This window comes from Homarus americanus, unplaced genomic scaffold (genome assembly GCF_018991925.1).
Source record: "Homarus americanus isolate GMGI-L3 unplaced genomic scaffold, GMGI_Hamer_2.0 scaffold24781, whole genome shotgun sequence".
NCBI classification, from domain to species: domain Eukaryota; kingdom Metazoa; phylum Arthropoda; class Malacostraca; order Decapoda; family Nephropidae; genus Homarus; species Homarus americanus.
Genome location: NW_024723430.1, coordinates 306822 through 325445, shown reverse-complemented (window position 1 = coordinate 325445; position 18624 = coordinate 306822). Strand labels below are relative to the sequence as shown.

The 18624-nt window shown below is 36.6% G+C and overlaps 1 protein-coding gene across 2 annotated transcripts in view; it reads right to left on the bottom strand.

Annotated features, from left to right (window-relative positions):
* The window catches only part of LOC121863460 (probable 2-oxoglutarate dehydrogenase E1 component DHKTD1, mitochondrial), a 52603-nt gene that overhangs the window by 13758 nt on the left and 20221 nt on the right, over positions 1–18624 (bottom strand). For both annotated transcript variants that reach the window (XM_042362132.1, XM_042362131.1), the window contains exons 7-14: positions 17682–17795; positions 17181–17288; positions 12666–12823; positions 12242–12377; positions 9200–9331; positions 8259–8379; positions 4199–4495; positions 2036–2238 (exon numbers count right to left, since the gene is read on the bottom strand). In XM_042362132.1, coding sequence (XP_042218066.1) covers positions 2036–2238; positions 4199–4495; positions 8259–8379; positions 9200–9331; positions 12242–12377; positions 12666–12823; positions 17181–17288; positions 17682–17795 — 1269 coding nt within the window. The remainder of the gene's footprint in view (positions 1–2035; positions 2239–4198; positions 4496–8258; positions 8380–9199; positions 9332–12241; positions 12378–12665; positions 12824–17180; positions 17289–17681; positions 17796–18624) is intronic.

Here is an 18624-nt window from a genome sequence, read left to right as displayed (position 1 = left end):
AAAGACTTAATATACACAATGCTATATCCACACTGTCCCTAATTAGTCATTAGTCCTATGAAACCCACTTTCACTAAAGTGAAAAAAGTTAACTCAGCCCAGATTCACTCAGATTAACTTGAATTCATAAATGGTGCAACAGTCACCCTGGTGTGCTGACTGTGCACTAATGGCTCAAACTAGACATTTAGCTTATCAGGACAACTACTATAAAGTGTTAATCCCCCTTATATGATGATGGTAGTATGGGGGCGGGGGGGGAATAATATTCAGTACAGGGGGTCCCCGGGTTACGAAAGGGTTCCGTTCCTGAGGACGTTCTTAAGTCAGAAATGTACATAAGTTGGAACACATGCTATGTGCATACCGTACTTACAGAACAATGTTTAAAAGCCAACTATACCATAGACTAAGAGAAAAGAAGAAATAGAATGAAAAAATACAGTGAATGAAAGTAAAAAATAAGTCATCAGGTAAATAAAACACTGTACAGTGGTCCCTCGGTTAACGAACACAATTCGCTCAAGAAGGTCGTTCGTTAACCGAAAATTTCGTTAACCAAAACCATTGTTTGAATGGGATATTGGGTAATTGGTTCCAGCTCACAGAAAAGTATATACAAAGTAAAGCCAAAAATGCATAAAATCAGAAACACTCCAAAAATTCCCCTAAATTGCCCTTAAATCACTATATATATCATACATATACACTAGAACTCTTAAATCACTACTGTAATGTGATACAGGTGATTAATTTTATCTCTTGTGCAAAATATATGACGTTTATTATATTCAAATTATTCGCTGTCTTGCAAGGATTTCAACAATGCAAATTATATTCTCCTAACTTTAGTTTGAGATATTGTATAAGCTAAACACTTTAAAGCCTAATGAAAACAAGATAACTTTTGTCTGGGAAGGCAGGGATAGGGAGGGAGGGAGGGAGCCAGCGAGAGTGGGAAGAGGGGGGGAGCGGGTGGTGAGGTGTATTTTGATTGACAGATAGTGTCTGGTGAAGTATAATTTGTTTATTTACTTGAGATTTTTGTTTTTAGCTCATAAAATTCATAGAAATTACCCGGCCAGAATATAATTTACATTGCTGGAATTCTTATAAGATAGTGATTAATTTGAATATAAACAAGCTATAATTTGCATTAGACATACAAATTTTAGATCTAATTTAAGAATTCTATTAGAGAGAGCAAAAATTTTACCTTTTGTGCAAAATATATGACGTTTATATTCAAATTATTCGCTGTCTTGCAAGGAATCCAGCAATGCAAATTATATTCTCCTAACTTTAGTCTGAGGTATTATTTATTATTAAACCAGTAAGCCTAGTGCTTTTCCCCAAACGTTTCTCGGGAAGGTGGGGGGTAGGGTAGGGTAGGGGAGGGAGGGAGGGTAGGAGGGAGGGAGGGAGGGGAGGAGGGAGGGAGGGAGGGGTGACAGTGACATGTTTGACAGTTGGCGCCTGTGGTGTCAAGTCTTTAATTGTTAATTTATGTCCTTTAGATTGAGTTTTTGTTTTTTGCTTATAAAATTTAATAGAAGTGACCGGGGTGAATTTAATTTGCATTGCTGGAATTCTTATAAGATAGTAATTAATTTGAATGTAAACATAGAAGAGATCACTGAATTGGCTGAGTACCTCCTCAGCTTATCAGCGGATGTTCAAAACAAAATGTGATTCTCGTAAGGATTTCGTTAATCGAATTTTTTTCGTTAACCGAATTGAAGATTCTTATGGAAGGTAATTCGTTAACCGAGGCATTCGTTAACCGAGGGACCACTGTACTGTAAATTTAAAGTTTAACCCCATTCGTATCGGCGTTCGTTCGTAAGTCAGATGTTCTGAAGTCAGGGACCCCCTGTATATCCAAAAAGTATCACCAAGTTTACCCTAGCTGATGCTGAAGGGCCCTGTCCAAAGATTCAAGGCCACACTGTTAAGTCACTATGTTACAAGACCCACCTGGACAAAAAGAATCTATTTTACCATCCAAAGCCATTTAGCATTACTAGAACTGCACCTGTCTTCTAAGTAAATGGAAGTACTGTGCAGGAGTTGTAGGGTTTACTATCCCCCAGTTGACATCTTCTCCATCTGGGGACGTCTCACTTGAGTCACAATTTTGCAAAAAGCGTTCTATATGACATGAAGAATGTTCTGGTCCTGCACCATCATACCCATGTGGTAGGACCATTACTAAGCCACTCTGTGTCAGCCATTTTCCTGAAAACATTGATTTTCATCAACAACAAATCCCCAATAAGATGTCATGACAGAGGTGAGTTAACATTGGGGAGCTTAATGCCAGTGAATAATACTCCTAACCCAGATGCCACAACTCATATAAGAAAAGCAGTTCCTAACATCACTTGTAACATACACAGCAGAAAGTGATAAGTTAAAAATGTAAAAAATTAAGATTATAAATGAATGAGGCTCTTTAACAAATTTAGGGATGGAAACTTTGACTTGCATAGAAAAATGGTCAATATTTTCTTGTTGTTGTAAAGGAGTGACTTATTATACATTATAAAGTGATCACTGTCGAATAATCACAAATAATTGAAGATAGTTAAATATTAGAAGCATGGACATTAATTTTCTAAGTTGATATCAAATATCAGAATAAACAATGCTATGATATCTAAAACATAAAAACAAAGAAAGAATTGATCCTGAGCTCTCATTTAGTTGCTGAGTCTTGAACTAGTTAATGCTTGAACTGCAGCTTAAGCTCAAGATTATATATTCAAATTCAACGCTAAGAGATCATATGTGAAGCTAGGCCCCACACACCTAATAATCAGTTACAGACAGTACTGTACTGTACTTATAAAGCACACTGTACTAAGCCTTCAGTGTATGAGTGGGCAATGTGGCAGGCACTGCACTCAACTGCCTTCACTTCCCCAACTGTAAATTCAGGCATCCATTCACAGCTAAGTGAAGTAGGAGTAACCCGGGCACATCCCTGTTATCCTGGTAACAAACTCTCTGATGTGGTCTTAATGTGCAGCTCACAGGAATACAGGGACAATATTATTCAAGAGTTTATAATTAACAATTAAACTGCATTTCAATCTATAACAGTGAAAATGGTAATAACAGTAATAATAACAATAAAGAAATTAATGTTATTGTTATCATTATTATTGATATTTTATAACAATAATAAAAACACCATAATTTGAAATAACGGGGGCTCCAGCCCTTATGAATTATGAGATTTTACGAAATATGAGGGACGCCTTCTCACAAGGAAATTTTTTTTTTACTTTTACGTTATCTGCCCCAATCAAAATTAAATGTTTCCAAGTACAATACCATATTTAGGTGCTTGATCCAGGGTTATCAGATATAATGGCTCATACATGGGCAATGATGAAAAGACAAGTGGGGAAAAAAGCATGCACGGAAGACTGTCGATGTACACTCTACGACTGACCAACATGAACTGAACGTGACTGACAAGCTTGACACTTATAGTGCGTCTCCCCCATGGAGACATTTGCCTCATATAATGTATATTCAAAAATGTCTCTCATAATCGGAAATGTTACCAATTACAGTATTACGAAAATTTTAATACTGTGTACTGTATATTTCATAACAATAAAACATTACGAATTATGAGTGATTTCGAATTTGGGGGTGCAAATGATGTTTTTTTTTTTACTCTATTCTTGATGTTATTGTTTTTATTATAATCATATAATTATAAATGGCATCACCTATGAGAGCACTCAGGTGAGCAGATGCACGTTAGGGGTTATTTACTTCTCACTCTCAAAGTTGTTGAGCCTATTCTCTCTCCTGTGGTGCAGGTTTTGATTTAGTGTTTGGTTCTTGTAGTAAATTTATCTAGGTTCTTCAATCAATATTGTCATTCCATACGCTTCATACAAGAGCTCATATTATTTACAGAACATTACTGAGTCCATTTACATGTCTTTATATTTCAATTGTAGATCGTGTAGGGTAAAGTTTGGATGGTCCAGAAATATATCCCCTATTCCAATGGGTTCCTCAATCATAGTTGTGCCAAGGAACACATTCCCTATCATTGGAGAATCAACTGGTGTTCAAATCATATACAGTATGTAGTACAAACTTAATCACTCTGGTCACTACAAATGAGCAACACTTACCAAGACCTACTTGACACTCATAAAGCCATACTTACTCTCTCCAGATGACAAAAAGGTATCAATAATAATTTGGGCACCATTGAAGAAGTCCCCAAATTGTGCCTCCCAAATGCAGAGTGTATTTGGACTCTCCACTGAAAATCCATATTCAAATCCCAGTACAGCTTCTTCTGAGAGGATGCTGTTGACAACCTCCAGATGATTGGTTTGTGTTTCACTCATGTGGTTCAGCGGTATATACATCTCATCACTGACTTGGTCAACGAACATGCAATGTCGCTGTGAGAACGTCCCCCGACCCACATCTTGGCCACAGAACCGAATGTTGAAACCTTTGGAGAAAATTACACTACACTGTATAAAATGTATGAGGATATGGTGAAAAAATTTTAAAAACAATTTCATAGCCATTATGCAAACATTTCTTAATATAAAAATCGACTATAAATTGTAATGAACTTGCAAGTACACTTTGGAATGATAGACCATCGTCTAAATTTACTGGAAAAAAAAATGGATTCTGCTCTGTACATCATCTCACAAAAATGCACCAGCCTACAAAATATTAAGACAGTTTGTTACATGACTGCAAATATAATGTACCTCAAAGAATACAAAGTGTAAATTTTACAATGTTGACAGTCTTCTCCAAAAGTTTATATTATAGAGTAAGTTGTCCTTGTTCATATAAAAACAATTAAAAGGTAGGCAAAAAAATGAGAGTGGTTTATATAAAGAAGCCTTCATTAACTTACAAAGAAAATGTGCAAAATATTTGATTTTTCTACGAAAAATATACAACTTCTATAAAAAATTAAGCCATCGTATAAAATGGTTTTAGCCCATAGGAAACAGACTAAAAACAAAAGAAAGAGAGATCTTGCAGAGGGATGGTGAGTGTAAGTCGTCCTTCATGGAAAAAATTATATAATGCACTTTTCACCAAAAACCATATACCTGTACAGTATTCCTGAAAAAACTGACACCTATAAAGTGAAACAGGTCTTGTCATTACAGAGTAGATAAAAGAGTAGCTCTGAAAAAGGCTGGAGCACATAAGCCTTTATTTTCCTTAAAAAAAATATATTGTATTCTGTATACAGTATACTATATATTTAATTTTATAGTTGCATGTAAAACTAAAAGGTTTGACTACATCCATTCACCAAACTGTTGGTCTAGCACCCAGGCAATGTGGAGAACATGATCAGTGTAGAACAGCGCTGATTGCCCTATCGCTACTTGTGGAAAAAACGGCACTGTTTTTGCAGGTCCTGCCATTGGAGCTACTTTTTTTTCAGGCATCTAAGCACAGCTACAATGAAGAAACATGTAGAGCAGTACAACAATAGAAAATAATACAGGAATACCTCGCTATTCACAACTCTGTTTATCTGTAATTAACATTTTAGCGCCCTTATTCGATATTTGCAAAGCATACCCCAATTATTCTTTAAGAAAAATTACAGTACTCTAAAGTAACATTTCAAACTGTGCACAGCTCTCAAATTCCACTGTAAAACTTGCTTCACACGAGCATGTTTTTTTTTCCTTTCGTCACGAGCCACACTGTTATCGCCGCTGGCTTCAGCTACAGTGCTGGCGTGTGATGCCATTAAATCTTTCGACCTGTGACCTCGCCAGATGTAGAAGTGTTTACAGACAAGTCCTGGTTCTGCTGAGTGGACTGTCTTCGACTGGTGGTGGTGCTGCCCGCCCTGCCATGAGACAGATTGCCCTCTCTAGTGGTGTTGTGGAGACCAGCCTTCTGCTCTCACTGATGAACACCGACTCACAATCCTGTCCAAGAATTTGTGCTGGGACAATTTACGCAGCACTGTTGTCTCTTGGAACACCATACTGATCTGCAGTGACCCGCACTTGTAAGTACAGTATTACCCCGCTTTACAGGTTTCACTTTCCGCGATTTCTCATTTGGTACCTTGCCAGAACCGGACTTTCACTTTCCGTGGTGCATCTACTCATATACGTGGCGAAGTATAATTATTTTTTTTTATTTAGCTCATAAAATTCATACAAATTACCCGGCCAGAATATAATTTACATTGCTGGAATTCTTACAATATGATGATCATTTTGAATATAAACATCATGGATTTTGCATTAGACATACAAATTTTAGATCTAATGTAATAATTTGGTTTACACAAAGCAAATATTTTATCGTTTGTGCAAAATATATGAAGTATACATTCAAAATATTCCCTGACCTGCAAGGAATCCAGAAATGTCAATTATATTATCCTAGCTTTAGTCTGAGGTATTATTTATTTCTAAACGTTAAAATCTAATGTTTTCACCCACACATTTCTCAGAGAGGGAAGAGCCAGCGAGCGTGGGAAGAGGAGGGGGCGTTGAGTCCATGCAAACTGTTTTCCCACTAAGTTCTTCTAAATAATTCTTAATCACTGAATCGTGGGCTTGATCCAAAAGAGACCCTCCAATTTGATGTCTATTAGGTGGAACATATCCTAATCTTAGCATTTTAATCATCTTAATGTTATTAGCCTGCTGCATTGCATATACTTTTCAATCATGTAGAATAAAAAGAGAAAACAGTTATTAATAAAAAAATTATTTTGATTTAAATCGTGATTTTTTTACTCTGATTTAAATCGATTTAAATCATGTGATTTAAATCATTTGATTTAAATCATAACAACCCTGCTGACTACACAATGAACCAATATGGCGCCTGACGCTCTTGCTATGAGCCGCGGTACAATGATATTCATGCGCCAGACGAAATAGTCCCGTATTCATCCACGTTCGTTGTAGGAGTTTTGTTCGTTATAGCATTCTCAATTTTAGAGGTAAAACCATTCGTTATAGGAATATTCGTAGTAGAATCCGTTCATTATAGCACACCCCACTGTATAGCGATAAATTTATTTATTTTGCGAGGGAAATCGGGCAGGAAATATTTCAAATGTACCGCCATGGGAAACAAATGCGTTATTTGCTCACCAGAGGTGCCACCGTGGCTGCTCACCCATGCATTCACGCTCGCCCGCCCAGTCTTGCTGAGAGAGTGACGAGAAAGCAGCCGACTCTGCTGCAGATTATGACTTCTAAGGTGAGTGTAAATGGGTTGCTAGTGACGTGAAAAGTGAAGTGAAGAGAATGGAAAGCTTAATGGAAAAGATTTAATACTGTAACTAATATTTTGGGTTTGTTCGTTAATGTAGGTGTGGGATTGTCAAGTGAGGGTGGCAGTGTGGCGTCTGGTGTTCCTGAGTCTGGTGTTCCTTGATATTGAAACAGCCTGTTGTTCCCGAGTCTAGTGTTCATTGGTGCTTTAGTTAGTAAGAAAATATACTCATTAAGTCAAGTTTAGTCACTTTTATTGGCCACCAGAACCTATTCTTTCCCCACTGATTACATGTAGTTATATATCATGATTTAGTATATAGTGAACATCATTGGACCCTATTTCGTGATATATCCCGAGCCTACTGCAGAGGATGGGGGGAACGGAAGGGGTGTGGCGTCAGGGATCTCAGCCTCCCCCTACCAGGTCAAGATGTGAGCTGTGTTATTGTTATTTTTAAACTCATATTTTTGGGAAGATATAGGCAATCTTCTTAATTTTTTTTACTCTACCAGTTCCACAACTGATTTCTGAAAGAATCAGCTCTCCTTGTTTTACTACCGAAATAATAGCACTGCTACTATCAATAGTGTTACTCCCAACACTATACCTAGGGGACCTTGATGTTTGTCACCTGGAAAAATAATATACAGTGTATAAAAAAAAAATCATCGAACATTTTCAAAATCAACAATAGACATGCAGTATAGTGGAATAGTCACACACTTTGGTTTTATCTCTCATGGACAGAAGAGATTGGTGACTCAGTAACAGTGACATAACAGAAGCATCTTCCTATGTCACTGGACATTATGATCAGTTCTTCATTTAAGGGTTGATATCCTTGACTAGGTAACTTAATTACAGCACCTGAAGCCAGCATGAAATGGAAAAAGGTGGCAGTAAAAGTTCCAACTTTATCTTACAGTAGGAGACAAATATAACTTCGCAAATGTTCTCTAACAATATGTATCTGAGCTTACCTTGATGCAACAATGAAGCCATGGCTAGTGCTTCACCAGTTGCCCAATCCATGCCACGGCCATCAGTGAGCTTCTGAAGACGCGTGTCAATGTGAGTTTTCTTGAGATGCTTGTGCATATTCTGTGGACATGAAGGGCATGCATTATACAATTATTATCATTATATAAAATGGCTATTCAGATTGATAAATTAAAATTTTACATCCTTAACATATTTACCCATACTGATTCCCTAAACAGAAAAATATTACAGCAGTATGTGCTGTTATTGAGGCCCACTCACACCTCGCGACGTACCATGGTCCCGGAATAGGCCTAGATGTCAGCTTTGGCTCACGCTCACCAGGATGATGGCAGCTAACAGATACTGTGTGTTAGGGTGTCATGAGATTGGCTGCAAGAACTAGGGTGCAACGCCTGGCACTGTCATCTCAGTTGGCTCCTTACGTAGTTTTATGCCCACGGCCCACCTTAGAGCTTATTAAAGCCACGGGTAGTGCAAATTAAATGATGAGAAAATTCCGAGGACTTTGATAATTTGTATAAACGATGCGGATATCTTAAGACCCCTTTCCTATTTGCACTTCCTTCCTGAAATGACTTTAAAGCTACTGAAGGACCCTGGGACCACAGTCCTAGGTGCAGAATGGAAAAATGGAAACTGTAACCTCAGCCAGAGAGATGTACTTAGCTTGGGAGAACAAAGAAACAAAGGAAATACAGGTACGCAGAAAGGTAGTACAGAAGCTGGTAGAAAAAATGTCAATAAAGGGTTGAAACATGAAGAAATACTTCAAACATAGTTTACCATATCACGAACTGTTGTATACATTATACAATACAGTATCGATAAACAAAGCAATATTAATATACTGAAAGGTATCTCTCCATGCATGAAATACCCAATATAACTGAGAACACTGTACAGTACATGTACTTACAAATCCCTCGGGTACATGGACAGACTTTGCCCCTAAATACTTGAGAGAAGCAGCATCTATTCCAGTATCCCAGACCTCAATGGATCCTGGTGCCTGCACAAGCCCTGACCACTGCTTCTTAAAATGAGGAGCCTGAAATCATCAACAGTATTTAACCATAATTTTTTCCAACACGGTAATGATAAATTCTTTAATCTTTAATAAACTGTCAATTACAATAGGTTTGTTTGTCAGTATACTCATCTTTCACTTTATGTGGGAAATACAGTAATATCTCCGCTAGCCGGAACAATTGGTACAGAGCACTTCCGGGTAATGAGACGACTCACTCAAAGTCAGAAAAAATCCCTCGTCCCCGGAATTTTCCGGGTAATGGAAACATTTTCTCAGAAGTTCCAAAAATTGCCCATTGCATCGTCTCTCAAACCTGGAAAAATATCCCCCATCCCGGAATTTTCCGGCTACCAGAAAGTTTTTCTCTGAGTTTTCGGAAAATGTGCCTGATTTTCACCTCTCAAGCCCCCCAAAAAAACTCCCCCATCCCTGGAATTTTCTAAAATTTTCCGGGTATCAGGAAAATTTTCTCGGAAGTTTCCGGAAAATGTGCTCCTTGAAAAATCGTTCGCAAAGCCGGAATTTTCCAGAAAATTACGGCTTTGAGAACAATATTCCGAAAAAATTTAAATTCCGGCTATCGGAGAGTTCCGGGTTAGAGGGATTCCGGCTAACGGAGATATTACTGTACATCCTTGGATAAGTATTTACAAAACAAAACCATGTAAGATAAAACCATTTCAGTTTTACTGAGTTAAGGGGTAACATTCCAGTCCCCAGTAAAATGTCTACCTTTTGACACACCACCACACTACTCTCTTATACACCTATTGTTTGTACCTAACCAATTATGTAATTTATTTTTATGTTGTTCCATACTGTATATGATTTACCCAAGAGTAGGTTGTAAATTTTGAAAGATGTATAACACCATTTATCACCATGAACCCAATTGCCTGTTTGCACACTAACAACTTCCAATGATCTTTTGTTCCATTTTAGTTATCAGTTAATTTAAAATAATAATGTATAGTATAACACAATTTAAAGGCATAACATAAAAGGTTCCCTCATTATACCAACTTTAAAAAGAATCACATTCACATATATGCAGTGTTACGCCATCTCTTAATTTACTTTAATATCCAGGTTCTAGGCGTAACCAAACAAAAAAAAGTTAAGTAAATCAAAAGGGAATAAAAATAAATAAAGTAAACCTTTAAGAATTTAATTAAATTAAATATTAACACAATAAAGAGCCTCGTAAGCTGTCACAACAAATTGATTCACTATCGAAACTTTTAAGACACAAATGATACTAAAACATCGAAACATCAAAAGAACAGCTTCAACATATAGAATAAAAATAAGCACTGGATTACGTTAACACTGCATAAACATATAAAATAACTAACACTGAAATTAAGTATCGTGAAACAACACTGACTTACTTAAATGTAACTAAGCAAGCACTGATGGACATATAAGAGACATGAATAGGTACTCACATCGATATACCACATTGGTGGCGACAGGAACAACACAGAAATAAAATAAAGTATAAGTAACAGGTGACGGGTGTCACTCAAAAGAACGTGAACTGAATGACAAGAGGACTGGACTGAACTCCGTCTGCTGGTGGGGTACTACAGTCATTTCTGCTACAACACGTGTATTGTCAACGCGAATTGGCTATAACGCGATGATGAATAGAAGAACGCGTGTTGGCTGTAACGCGATTCCACTTGAACATTTTAAGTATACTGTCGCTTGGCGAGGGGTTATGCAGTGTTTACAGTTCACGTTCGACATCACTTGTTCAATTGGTTCACGTGTTTTGTTTGTGAAGTGTTATTTGATAGGGACTCTCTAAATTTCATCCTTTTTTTTGCAAATTTAGCTGTTCCCATAAATACTGTATGAATAAAATAAATAAAAATAATGTTTCGCAGTGTGGACTAATAGCGTTTTACACCAGCGCTCTCTGTTTCCATCACATGAACAGTTGAAACACGTGGATTGTTTTGAAGCATCCTCAGTGATTTTTGCTAACTATTTCTCCAGTTTTGTGGTATTAACTGTGTTACATTTACTGTATGACTTCATTATTAGATATGAATGTAACATTTATTTAAACTGTGCTATCCTTTGTGTTAGGCTAACTACTAATTTTTTTTCGATTTCAAGTAATCTGCACCTAACCCTATTTTCTCCATAAGCCCTGTTATTTCTATTGCGCAAATTTCTACAACGAGAGGTTTTACAAGAACACAACTATCGCGTTGTAGCAGAACTTGGTATATATATAAGGTCGGCTCCCGCCAGTGCGACACGTTGGTGAAACATGGGTCGTTTAACGATGCAGATGGTCGTTAGAGAAACAAAGAATGCTTGTTACAATACTAAATGAAGAAATAAGATGGGCGTGAACAAATAATAACAGTTAAAACCTTAACAGCACAGGGTAAGGTGACTAGAATATATAATAGTAAATATAACACATCATTACAGGAATAATATGGAACAACATGGAAGCATGTTATAAAAAATAATAGAAAAATACGACATGGTCGTAACAGCAGTTAACTTATTACTGCCCAAATTTCATTTATACCAAGCAAAAGTTTGCCCAAATGCAAATGCATGTGGCTCATTGCATGTTCCCCTTACATAATGCATCATATGAGGACAACATATGTGCCTTAAGGAAACCACCAAACTGCAAGCCATTACTCATACCATTTTGAGGATCACCAGACTCTAAGTTTTGTATAAACTATATGGTAAAAATTTCAGGGTACTGTATGAACCTCCATAAAGAGACTTTTGGGAGTGAGTGTACAGTATTGTACAGTACAGTACAGTACAAGGTGCAAGTTAGACATCATTAAAAGAACAGAACAGTGTTTGCTCCCCAGGAACCAGCATAATTTATCATCAAAATTAACTAAACTTGTAGATCACTTGACTAAAGGCACATCAGCTCACCTTTGGAACATAAGAATCCGCCAATTTATATTGCTCAGCTAGGAAAGACATGTGATCGTTCACAAATTTTGTAACGTCTCCTTGAGTTAACACACCTTCTGACACCAGAGCATCAGCATATGTATCAGGCACACTCCTGTAGGTGTACAAACATATTGTTACGGTAACCAACGGGTAAAAAGTCTTTAACATTTGACTAAATATATTATACTTTTTGCCAATTCTTCTTTTTATATCTTTAAAAAGGTTTATAAACTTTAACTAAAATATGACAATCTAAACCATAACTACAGCAAGACAAACTTGTGTATAAAAAAATCTTGGTTATATCCTAAACAAATATAAATATGGAATGCACTGTTTACTGTATATATGCATGATATATCTATGTGGCTTCTATCACTAGGGAAAGGCAACAACATACCTGCGAGAATCAATGTTTGCATACATTGAAGGATTCGTAAATCGAGGGTTATCCAACTCATTGTGTCCCCAACGCCGCCAACAAACTAAGTCAATAAACACATCACGGCGGAATTTCCTCTGGTACTGAACTGCTAAACGAGCAGCTTTTACGACAGCCTGCAAAAAGAAAAAATTTCTGATTAATTTGAAGTTATATTAACCTGTCATCAACACTGGTGGCATTTCACATCGACCAGCTGATCTAGACACTTTAGGTGAAATTTTATACCACAAGTATCCCAAATTTACTTGCTGTCACTCCTCTTCCCATCTTCATTTCTTCTATATGACTAAATGACCAGTCTATGTATCTGTCTACTGTATATCTATTACCCAGTCATCTACTATCAAGCAGGGTCACAGGGTGGGATATGGAATCTAGTTCAAGCACTTCCACCTCACTCCACGACTTTCTTTAAAAACTAGCAAGTTCTTATTTTTCTACTGAAAACATTCATTTCACTTCTACCCTTTTAAACCATGTGATGATTTTTTTTCTTCTACTCTATCCCTCTGAATACTTAACACAGGCAATACAATAAAGCCTCCGATAACAACGGTTCGACCAACAACTTTTCATATTTAAGACCCTAGTTATTTTAGGGCCCAATTCAATTTACGTCCTTATTTCATTCGCATTTACGACCAAAATATAATAAAAATAAAATAAAATTATATTTTTGTATAAATAATAACTAAATCCCGATATATAATATAGAAAAAAAAATACTGTAAAAAAAATGAAGAGCGCCTTGTGCAAAGAAGCTGCCTTGCTAATGAGTGGTGAACAACAGTTGGAGCTTGGTGGGCCTTTTGTTTTCATGCATCTGGAACAGGAACAGGAGAAACACTTTCTCAGGTTTCTTACAGCATTTTTGCATCCCTATTCAACATGAGCAAGAGAGCAAGTGATGGTAGTGTTGTTTCAAAAGCTAATAGAAAGTGTATAAGCTTAGCCGAGAAACTAGATGTGTTAAAACGATATGAAAAGGGTGAGAGGTCTGTGGATATTATATGGAGCAAGCAATGAACATATTTTCTGAAGTGGATCCATTAACAGAACAAAGCAGTAAAATTTAAATAAATGCAAATGACCTCTACATAAAGATGTATAATGAGAAAAGAAAGCAGCTGTGGAAGGTTCTTTTAACAACTTTATTATCTGAAGGCCTAAACCATCAACTTCAGCTACACCATCAAATTCAGCATCACAAGCAGCTTCAACATCAACTTCAGGTTCAGTAACAGTTTCAGCAACAGCTATATGGAAAGCTATAGCTTCAGCCAGAGTTGAACCTGATGACTTTGTCATCTGAGTAAAAACTCGCACAATATTCATTGGCTGTCCTTATGTTTTAGACTTTACCACCATTGGTGAGTAGAAATTTTGTTTTACATTCGTAAATATTATTTAAAACATATATGAACAGTAAATAAGTGTTGCTTTCATATTCATATGTAGAGAAATGACGATATGTTTTCACATATATGCACTTACTGTTCATACGTTGGCGTTCCCAATCGTCTCGCTTTATTTCTTTACCATTAGTGGTTAACTACTTCTAGCGTTCCATTTATTAACATTAAATAACATTACTTAAAACATACATACAGGTATTAATTTTTGTTAAATTAAGTTCACTACAGCTACAACCAGGGTCCTATTTTCTTCAGTTTCTTATGTAGACCCATCGTCACTCACAAAAACAAAGCCGTCTTTTCTCCTCGTGTGTGTTTTAATATTCTACGTATTATTAATGAATTGCATTGTTCATTTCACATATATAAACATTAATTCAATCAAATACATATTCAGTAATTTACAATAAAGAATCTTTTGTACATATTCTTAAGATAAATGACTATGTTTCCTTGAGTGCGCACGTATACATTGGCGTTCCACTATCAGTCTCACTTTTTCTTTAATATCAGTGGTTACTTCTACAGTGGTCCCTCGGTTAACGAACGATTCGATTAACGAAATTTTGGTTCACGAATTACCTCCCATAAGGATCTTCAATTCGGTTAACGAACAAAACTTCGATTAACGAAATCCTTACGAACATCACATTTTGTTGTAAGCATCAGCTGATCAGCTGATGGGCTAGTCTGCCAATTCAGTAATCTGTTCTATGTTTATATTCATTTCCAATGGAGTAAATATCAAGAAAGTTGTGCTCTTTAATATTTTTTCATTTTTTATATTAAAATTAATAGTCATTATAACATTTATTTAACATATTTGTTATCGCCACACACAATTGTGCGCGCCGGCCACATGTTAAGTGAAGAAACTGTTTACAACTCAGAATAGCTTACTAAGCGAGATGGAGCTGGTAGCAGCTGTGTGACTGCCTGAGGGACAGTCTATCGCCTTCTACTGTAAAGGCAACATCTTGATTCTCGTCAGCCAACATCTTCCTGCAGGACAATATATTTGTTCTCGTTGGTCTAACCCTAGACCCCAAAACGTGAGTGTGATTATGAATTGTTGAATCCTCTGAGAACTCTAAATAACTTTAATAAGTGTAATTATGTACTGTATATTGATCGTGTTATTCAAACTGTGTCCTGATGTACCAGCAGTTGTTATATTCAACAGGTTATGACCGAATTATACTCATCGCGTCAATGACAAGGGTCTTATTATCCTGCACAAACCAAAATCACTCCTATGAGCGATTACAATATTGATAATATATGCAGTACAGAGAACTAGTTTTTTGTGCGCCCATCAGACGTTTGACTCGGCCACCAGGCGTCAGTTGGGCTTTGTTGACAGTGGAGTGAGCATCTATTTTGTTGGTGTCTTGAATATTTTTGTATTTTTAAATTGAAATTATTGGTCATTCTGAAATTTAGTTAACATATTGATAATATATAGCACAGTGCAGTGTTGATTTAAATAAAATAAGCTTGAATTACACGTAGTGAACTTAAAATTTTAGTGGTGAAATGACGGCATCAAGCATGGGTCCCCTGAAATGTGATTTCTCCTCCATCCCCACTTCCTTCTCTTCTCCCTTCTCCTCCACCCCCACTTCTAATTCCCATTATCATCATCAACCAGGAACCTTCTACATACACACCTCAAAGTAAGTGTACTGTACTTTACAGCATTTTTTTTTTACTTTGTATGTACTTTTCGGTGAGCTGGAACCAATTACCCAATATCCCACTGAAACAATGGATTCGGTTTACGAACGACCCTCTGGAACGAATTGTGTTCGTTAACCAAGGGACCACTGTACAGGGTACTGTACATTAAATAACATTAATTAAAACATACATATTTTTTACATTAATTTTACTACAAAAACAACCAGGGTCTTATTTTCTTCAGTTTCAGGTGGATAACTGACATAATGGGTGTAAACAGTAACAACAATGCCGTCTCTTATCCTCTTGTGTGTTTTAATATTCTACGTATTATTAATGAATTGTATTGTTCAATTCGCATATACAGGTAAAAAAATTAATTCAATCAAATACATATTCAGTAATAAACAATGATGAATCTTTTGCCCATATTCTTAAAAAGATAAATGATGTGGTATCCTTAAATGCGCACGTATACGTTGGCGTTCCCAATCCATCTCTTTTTTTTTCTTTCCCATTAGTGGTTAGCTACTTCTATTGTTCCATTTATTAACATTAAATAACATTACATATATAAACATTTTTTACATTAATTTTACTACAGCTACATCCAGGGTCTTATTTTCTTGTGTAGAACTATCATCCCGGACCCCCGTCTGTAAACATAAACAAAAACAATGGCATCCCACCTCCTCTTGTGTGACCATATTATTATTCATTTATATTGTATAAGGTGCATTTAGAAACATTATTTAAAGAATATAGTTTGCAATTTTCATTAATTGTATTGTTTTGGGGGGAAAAGAGGGTAAAAAGCCACACAAAAGATATGAAATTGTCACACTTGGGAACGCATCTCATTATTATTGCTTTATTTTAATGGTAATTAATGATTCGCGATACGATGATTCACCTTACACTGCAATATGGGAGGACACATTACAGTCGTTATTCGAGGCTTTACTGTACTCCTTCACACAAACCCCTTCTTAATAATACTGTACTGTACTGTATAAGCAAATTAACACAAATTCAGTTAATATATGCTAAACCAACCTACACATGGCTTCACCTTCAGCAGGTTTCTCTTAGTCATTTACATATGATGGATTTAGGTGGATGGTGAAGATTCTATACCTAGTCTAACCTAACATGTTTCCAAAGTACAAAAGAGCTTACAAGATACAATATACTGTACACACAAATAGGGCATACAAGATATACTGTACAAACAAAGCAAGTTTTCATAACTATAACCTTTAAAATATCATAAATATCTTGCTTCAAGCCTAAAGTCTACTTTTTTATTTATAATCAAGCAATCTCAATAGCCATTACTCTCACTCTCAATAACCCCTGAAGCTTCATAACTAACCTCTGGGTCATCTCCATTCACATGTATGACAGGCATGCTGCACATTTTGGCAATGTCTGTACAATAAGTTGATGATCGAGTCCGCTCTCCAGGAGTTGTGTAACCAACCTGTTAAATATAATGGGAATTAGTCATTAAGTATTTCTTTAATATATTTAATATACAGTACATAACAGGGTAATTAGTGTAATAATTTTATTTTAACATATATCTGTACATTGCATTTTATTTATGAAGAATTTACGCCCTTATTACTTGCCAAAAAATATTTGCAAGTTAAAAGTAAAACAGATAAAAGAAATAGTTTCTGGCTCACTTAGTATATATCATTGGTCATCTAAATATCATGTTTCGGCTCCTTGGTCCAGAAAGAAATCTACAGTATTTGGCTTCAAATCCTGATGATGATGTTTAAGGTAAATAATGTTCCATGAGGTAATTCAGTGATGTTCCTCTCATACTTCTTTTCCACTTCGTTACTTCTAGTTGAACACAACGAACCTGGTTATTGATGGATATATGCAAGGCTCCCCCAATGGTAAAATGAGGTGCTTCTGAGAGTGCTAGTGTCTCCTGCATTATACCTTGTCCTCCCAATGCAGCATCTCCATGGACCTGAAAAATGAAATAACACCACTGTTGCCACTGGTCACACATATAAAATCACTACAGCCAGAAAAGTACTTTTCAGTGGGAGGATAGTGACTGAATAAACCTCCATTTAAAATACAGCTTAACGTTGCCCCCGACAACATTGTTTCGTTATAACGTCACTACTATTTAGATACCCACGATTCCGACAACCTTGTCACCCAACACTTTGTAAGGTGTGCGCCACCCTCTCTCATCTTGGCGCACCACACTCTCTCGTGGAGCTTCACAGCATCCCCAAGCATTGTCTCCCCAGCTTCCACAGCGTACGTGCGTGCTTAAATGTTCTTGCTATAAATACTGTACTCTAACCATTCAAAATGGCTACCACGCGCCCATCAACTGTTAGTGATGTTAGTGTTGTGAAGAAACAACGCAAGACAATTAGCCTTGCTACGAAAATGGAGGTTTTAAACTGTTTTGAGAAAGGTGAACGAGCGGTGGAAATTGGTGTAGCATTAGGCCTAACCCCCACAACAGTGCGTACTATCTGGTCCAGCACAGACAAGATTAAGGTTAGTGCTGGAAGTAGTACTTCTATGAGTGCAACAAAGACAAGTCGTGCTCGAAGTTCTGTGATTGAGAAGATGGAGAGGATGTTGGCTAAGTGGATAAAGGACCAGAATCAACGCAATGCTCCTGTGAGCCTTATGGTTATCCAGCATAAGGCAAAATCCTTGTATGATGACTTAAAGGCCATAGAGGGTGAAGGATCAAAGGATGAGAACTTTACGGCCAGCCGAGGATGGTTTCAATGTTTTAAGCGTCGTTATAACTTCCACAATATTAAGAT